Below are 7874 nucleotides of genomic sequence, written 5' to 3'. Positions count from 1 at the left end.
AACGGCGATTTAGAGGCTACACCCGGGAAATAGGGATCGTTTTGTAAATGGGGTTGATTTATTACGTTTTCTACCTGTACGTTAACCGCCCCGTATGTAGGTAAAAAAATGTGGGGGTGAAATCCGGGAGTTACCCGAATTCCGGACGTTATAGATGAAATATATCCTTGATTTTAAAGAATTATGGTAATAATTTCAAAAATTATATTCGAAAATTGAAAAAAAAAACTTTTGCAATACACAAATGTGATAGCATAAGTTTAAATTACCTTTGGACTTTGTGGCAACTATAAATTTCGATATGATATATCGAACATTGATAAATCATTCATCCAAATTCATCAAAAAGGAATGTCAGCTCTCTTATCGCTGATGCTCTTTAACGCATATGTAGAAGTTGTCCTGAAAGAGTGGAAAAGAAACGTCCAAAGAATGGGATTACCAATAAATAACCACCGACTTTTTTCACTACGATTTTGTGGATGACCAGGTAGACTTGGCGCAAGTGGCATATGATTTAGAATTTATGATAAAGAGACTATACACCGAAAATAAGAAGTGGGGGATGCATATAAGTTTAAAATAGGAAGAACATCTAGTGATTAATAACGATGCCAAATTTCTAATATTAATTAATGACGACACGACAATTAATCAAGTTGAGGAATTTAAGTATTTGGGAGTAATTGTAGAAAAGAATGGTATAGGTGAAAGGGAGATAAACCATAGAATAACTGAAAGCAGGAATTATAGAATGTCTTAATAGTCTATGGTGGGACAAGAACATAAGAAGAGGAACTAAAAACAGACTAGGAAGAACACTAGTAGAGTCAGTCCTGAGCTGTGGTAGTCAGATATGGGTAGTATGCACAGATCTAGAAAGACGGCTTCAGGCGGTCGAGATGGACTATTTGAGAAAAAGCGCCAGGGCGTCAAGAACGCAACGAATAACTAATGACGAAATTCGAAATCGAATGAAAACAACATCAACAGTGATAGACAGAAACCACTGTAAACCTCTTACTTTGAGTAAGAGGTTTACAGTGGTTTAGACACCAGATAAGGTTAAATGGCAACCGCTGGCCGACGAACTTATTTAAATAGTTTTTACTTTTCGAATGGGTCAGAGTACAATAGCACTAGTTTTAAAAGAAACTGTAAAAGTAATTTGGAAACTGTTACAACCAAATCCATATGAAAATACCCACAGAAGATATGTTCAGAGCCCCGTAGCTAAAGAATTCTATGACAAATGAAATTTTCCAAGTATATTCGTGTAAAATGGTCGGCGCATTCTGGGACTATGTTCTATAATTACAAACATTTCTTTTCGACCGTTGGCGTTAGTGGTTATGGAAAACAAAGCGACGGAGGTACTTTTTGTGCATCTTTTCGATTTCATCTTTTGCAAACAAACGCTCTAATTATTGCTAAATATAATGTTTTACCATCGACTAAGATTAAAGTGGGTTGTGGTTGCTGACAAAGAATGTTTTAATATGAGCTTTTTACGTGCCAGACGAGTAGTAGAATGTGCTTTTGGAATAATAAATGCTAAGTTTCGAATACTCCGGAAACTCATTGAAACAACACCTGATCTAGCAGATTAGATTATTAAGTGTATTTGTATTTTACATAATATAACAATAGATGTGGAAGAAATTGACTTGCAGAGCGACTCTTTACTTTCACCACACCCTGAGGCAGTTATTCGAGAAACTATAGAAGTCAATGGGGTCACTTCAAATGCTGTTTTTGTAAGAGATACGTACAAGATGTTGAATAAAGCATGCGTTACTCACCTGTTTTAAGACTTATGATATTATACACCGCCACAATGCAATCCAATGAAATAATAATGCAGCCATATCTATCCGTGTGTTTACATAAAAAATAAATTGTGAGTGTCAATGTTGGTGGTTCACTTGGAGTTCTCACTTTGTATCTTGCTTGATTAACGAGCATTTACCGTCCTTGAACTATCGCGGTTGTAATTTATGTTGTGTGTCATTTGAGAGAGTATGTATCAGCTAGAATTGAACCTTAATTAGCTAAGGTTGCATCTGGTTTCGAAGTAAATATGCTGTTTTGGGTATGAATGAACTCTGTGGAATTGGGTTGGGGTTTGTGATTTGGTGTGGGGCTGGTTTTCGGTGTGGATAAGTTGGGTTGGGGTAGGTTTGATTGCGGATTATGGATTTGGTTAGCTGCGTGATTTATGTTGGATCTGGTTTGGATGTAAATAGTCGAGTTGACTTACAATTAGTAGATTTGGATGACATTTGGGTGGTTTATTAGTACAATTGGGTCGGGTTGGAACTGGTTTTCGATGTAGATAGGTTGACTTTGGTGTGGTTGTGAATTGTGTGCATTCAGTTTGGCACGTGTGGTTGGTCTAATAAGCTGATCATTTAGCTTAGGATGGGTTAACGACGTGGAAAACAATGATGGTGGTAACAATCCCAAAACTGAAAATTCTGTTGGAGTGACTGCAAGAAATGGTAGAAAAGACTACTCCCAAAGAATGAATTTGGATTCAGGGAACAAAGATGATTGACGGGGGAAGGGTTTCATCCCAATCCCCATAGCTAACTCATTCTGCCCATCGAGCTACACTGCAGATGAAGCACCAACGTCATAGTGAAGAAACTGGTAAACGTTGTAAATAAGGCTTTATAGCCTTATTTTATAATAATATAAAAAAAATCTTAGGTTGGGTAATAAACAAAGATCACTTCTTCGTTTTCATGAACGAATTATTTTATATGTCCAAAACATGTTCTAGATCAAATATTAATGCTTTTCGAGCGTTGCATACGCTCCATTAATATGTAAACACATTTTCTATTTATACATTAAAGCGTTTTGATTGATAAAAAACTAAAAGCAAAAACAGTATATCATGAATAATCTTATCAATACCTGTTCATACAGAATTAATTTAATAGAAAGTCCATTTTCTAGTATAGATTACGTGTACAATAATTTATTATAATTTTAAGTTCCAACAATGTCGAGTTGTACAACTGGGAGCTGTTAAAAGTACGAGAACTAGCTACAAATTTTAAATTCAAATTCAAACCACCACCGACACGATTTTAAAATGTGTTTGTAGATATCTTTTATGAAATTTACGACAATAAAAAGTTTAAATTGCTTTTTCTGTTTAAATCCTATTTTATTCGGTCGGTAAGAATGATACGAAAATGAGAAAATAAATAAACCCGGGCGGCATTTTCCTGGATTAATTTGTCTATCAAGTTTTTTAAAATATTATTTATTGTCTGGCCGATTAAAAACCCGTAACAAAACAGCGACAATTCTCTCTTCCTGCCGTTCTGTGAATTATTGACGAAGTAAAGGTAATTTTTCAGTACATCCTAACAATGGAACTGTCACTGAAAAATGACGTGCGTTCGCTTTTCGATTTGACCCAAAGAGGCAAAAAGGAATTTTACAAAGGATTTGAGAGGAACAGGAAGTTCTACCCAACAAAAAATTTTCCCACACTTTTAAAAATTGACATTCAAAAAAAAAAGTCACATCTATCAGAAAAATAAAATCAAAAATGTTTTGCTGATGATGACATTTTATCAGCATTCAACATATTTGCTTTACAGTTAATTATAACAGAACCGGTGGCTAAGATAAACCGCAGACATGCGTCAAAAGGACGAAACGCGTCGTCGTCGGGAAATATCGCGCTAACTCTCAGCAGCCAGTCGGGGTGAAAATTCAGGGGTGGAAACTGCGCTCTGGACCAGTTTGAGATCCGCGAGAAAATTTCGATTTCGCGACGCAAAAACTTTCAATATAACTAACCAATCTCAAAGTTTAATTAGTTTAGTAATAAAAAACCTTTGTGATTTTTTTTTATGTTAATTTAAAAATTTATATTGATCATTTAAAAAAGTGTCTCGCGAACAATGAAAAAACAACGACTTAAAGCCTCTAATAATTACTCTCTACTCGACGAATATTGAACAAACCGCTCGACAAAATGGAAATTAAATTGGTGATGGTGCTCGTGATGTACTTCGGTAAGAGTTTCAAGCTTTTTTTTTAATATTGCCTGGTTTTGTAGTTTTAATTCTGTTTTTTTCTACTCAAGAAGTATGTGCGATTATTTTCGTATTTCTTTGTTTTTTTTTTCATTTCTTTTGTAAATCTCTCATAACGACTCGCGCCAGGTTAATTATGCAGTCACTAATTACTAGCACTATTTTAAAGCGGAGGTTGCTTTGTGAATTAATTGAGTCTTTTCGACCTTCGTTTTGCATTTAGTGAAAAGGATAGGATGACCTTTTGTCTATGGATTTACTAAAATCCCACATTCTCGAAAATTTGTTAATTATTCAAAAGTTTTATTAACTATTAATCATAATAATAAGATCTTTAACGCAACCAAGACTATGACAGCTATTTATCTTAATATTTAGGTTCTAAAGATTTCTAGGATTTTCAAGCAACACTTTATAATACTTTAAAGTGCTGCTAGTTCATTTTTTATATACATAAAAAACATGTTGTGTGATGTTAAATAGTCGTGAATATAAGGACGCATGTTTTAAACTGACATGAAAAGAGTTTGAATACGATTGCTATTCAAATCCCGCCAGGTTAATATGTGCATTTGGTAAATCCGTATCTATTTGACCTATGTGAGTAGTTAAGTGTTAAAGTAAGTGGCGAACTAAAACGCATTTTACGATATCGTGCAAACAATTTTAAACCCTATTGTTTTAGTCTCGATGGTGATTTGAATGAAAATCGATCTAAATGGTGTCTCACAAGAGCAGACCTTCATAAACGTAATCAGCATTATGTTAATTTTTATACTACAATGATTCTATAGATTATTTACACTACTTTAAAAACGACGTTTTCAAAAATTATGCATTTGAGTTATTCAGCAATAATCCCTTTGTGCTCTATGTAACACCTGCATACTGCCTGCTTGTCTCTAGCAGACAGTAAAAGTTTTTTGTGTCTATGATTGATCAATGACAAATAATTAAACTTCAAACCAAAATTTACCAACTGCCAAAATAATGAAAAAGTGCTCGCGTTTGAATTTACGAACGAATTTATGAAAAGCATATTTGAAAACCAGTGTTTTCAAGAGCATTATTTCTAGAACATTATACTCAAAAGTGGTATTTATAGATCGAAAAGGAACCATTTATGATAAAGGGTGCATCTGAAGGACTTTAGCAGTTCCTGTTAGGAATTTAAATAACTGTACAAATTGCCGAGATTTAACTTGGAAATGTTTTGTAGAATTCCTGCAACAAGCTTGATTCAGTATTACTTATTTAGTAATAAATTAGTAAGTAATTCATTCTCTATCATGAACATAGCTGAGGTCGCTTGTTGCAGTGCAATGTGTATTGCCTAACTTTGTATTGGAGTAGATTGTTTGCGGCGTCTCGGCAACAAGGCCGAGATAGCTTGCTGCCGAGGGGCTGCAATATGTAGTACTCCATTTTATATTCATTAGGGGGATATTGTAGCGTCTCGGCTAACAGACTTTCTAATTGAATTGCAACTAAGTCTTACTTTTATTAATTTTGAGAAAGATGAAATCGGTAAGATTTCAACTTTTACATTATAGAGACACTTTTTTAATACTTCTTTTACTAATTTATAAACTTTATGTGGCATGTATCAACAACACTACTTTGTTTAAAGTAGGTACTCCGAGTCTTTGATGGTTCAATAGCTTTTAAGTACACTACATATATAAAAGTCAAAAGTGAAGCATCCATTATACTGGTTGATGATTTGCAATCACTAATCCAGCAAATACTTGATCTCCACAAAGGTGAAGAATATCGGTATCATTAGCGTTACTTGTCTTCCTTTGGCCCTACTCTCTCAAAGTCTGTTTCAAAAGAACTTAGTCTTTATATACTCCAAATACCGTTTCAGAGAGGTCTTTTGATAAAATGTCCTACGCAATTCTCCCAGATTTGTGGAATACCTGAAGCAATTGCATAATACCGTTAATTTTAAAGGTGATGTTATCCTTGAAATTTTATTATTAACGGAAGCCTATATTTACTCAATTATGTTAAATTCGTAGTAACCCTGGTAATCGAAGCAATTTCATCTCACCATCCCTAATTTGCCGTATCAATGAATCTAGCAGATAACGTCTGTGGTAATACTGGTAATACACTACAATGATAAGGACGTAAAATATAATTTCCGAATAGCACATTGAAAGCCACGTAATGATGCGGGCTTTTTTTTATGTGGTCTTCTTAACATCAATCTCAAGTTATTCAAGATCTTTTTGATTGTCAAAAAATTTGACGTCAAAGTTTTGGACATCTTGTATTTATATGTGGACCTTTTTTTGTATCGATACTGCTTAGAGTTACGTAATAAGAACTTTATTTGATAACTACCAGCATCAAATTTGTAATAGATGTATTTTTCAGTGTCGTTATCTATTTGTTATTTAATTCGATTCTCTTTTACCATGGAAGGCAACGGTACCTATTATTTGAACCAAAATAACGCTTCATACAAGTTGGAATATCATAGAATTAATTGAGAGGAGTTTTTGTACGCATGTAACTGAAATGTAATTCGAGCAATGTCATTTCAATAGAAATATTGATTGTGCTATTATACGTAATGGTTGCTGCGCCCATTTTCTTTTCTTGTGGAAGGTTGTGATTCACTTCAATGCTTCAATAAAGTCGAAAACAACGTGATTCTGTCTAATGTTACCAATTCTTTTATCAAATTATTATTGAATTCGGAGCTTTGATGATAATGAATTTCTTCTCGAAATAATTAAAGTAATCGAGAAAAGTTTCTATAATATCTTACATAAATTATATATAAACACTGTAAATAACATAAGAAAATGAACGTTTAAATAGTTGCGTATGATATCTAGGAATGGAAAGCCTAAAACGAAGTCTAACATTAATGTTATGCATATCACAGCGGTAATATAAGAAAATGAACTTTTAAATAGTTGTGTACGATATCTAGGAATGGAAATCCTAAAACGAAGTCTAACATTAATGTTATGCACATCACAACGGTAACGGTACAAGAACAACTGCAACGATACAGCAATTCTAGCGATCAAATTCCAGATAAAATTAATTTATGGAAAAAACAAGCAGAATGTATTTTTCTATGTTGTGACATGTTCAACCAGTTAGGCTAAAAAAGTGTATGTGAAATCCTGTTTCTTCGTCTTATACCATATATAAATCTCAAATTTGCAGACGTTGCATTTGAAGGGTAGTAGCCACATCAAGACAAGGATCATAAATTACGTCGCAGTAGTTGAATAAGGATAAAACAATTTAGTCACTGGTGGTGATCCCGTCAAATTTGACCCATTGGTAGGACATGTCGGAGCAGTTATAACTTCTTAAACGTAATTCTGGTCACATTCTCTATATGCAAATGCAAAGGAGATAGGAAAAGCAGAACATCCATTGCTAGACTTGGCGTTGTGCTTATTGCACAATAAATACTATAATATCTTACTTTTATGCCATATTCTAGCATGCTTCACTTATTTAAGCGTTTCGTTGGAAAATTCGCTTTCGTAAATATAAAATAATCAGGCACCAAATTAAAACTAAATTGCGAATCCCCTTTAATGCGAAATATAAATAAATACAATTTTAAATTTATAATAAAATATACTACGTAATAAAATTAAAATTGATCACTTAATAACTGCCAATATAAACAAATTAATTGAAACGTTTATATTGAAAATATTTTCACCCTCCATATTTTATTGGTACAATTCTATAAACCATTTTTATAGATAATTTAAATCCTTCCGTATTTTTTTAAAAACCGATTAAAATAACTTCGCATATCGATAAATA

General features: G+C 33.4%; 1 protein-coding gene across 1 annotated transcript in view; it reads left to right on the top strand.

The window, feature by feature from the left end:
* The first annotated feature begins 1027 nt into the window (after positions 1 to 1027).
* Positions 1028 to 7874, top strand: part of LOC111414835 (neuronal acetylcholine receptor subunit alpha-10-like) — a 39343-nt gene continuing 32496 nt past the window's right edge. The window contains exon 1 of the mRNA XM_023046286.2: positions 1028 to 4040. Within this exon, the coding sequence (XP_022902054.1) occupies positions 4001 to 4040 (40 nt within the window). The 5' untranslated portion in view covers positions 1028 to 4000. The remainder of the gene's footprint in view (positions 4041 to 7874) is intronic.

The sequence above is a fragment of the Onthophagus taurus genome, chromosome 11 (genome assembly GCF_036711975.1).
Source record: "Onthophagus taurus isolate NC chromosome 11, IU_Otau_3.0, whole genome shotgun sequence".
Classification (NCBI taxonomy): domain Eukaryota; kingdom Metazoa; phylum Arthropoda; class Insecta; order Coleoptera; family Scarabaeidae; genus Onthophagus; species Onthophagus taurus.
The sequence above is the reverse complement of the archived record's forward strand: the minus strand, read 5'-3'. Positions and strand labels throughout refer to the sequence as shown.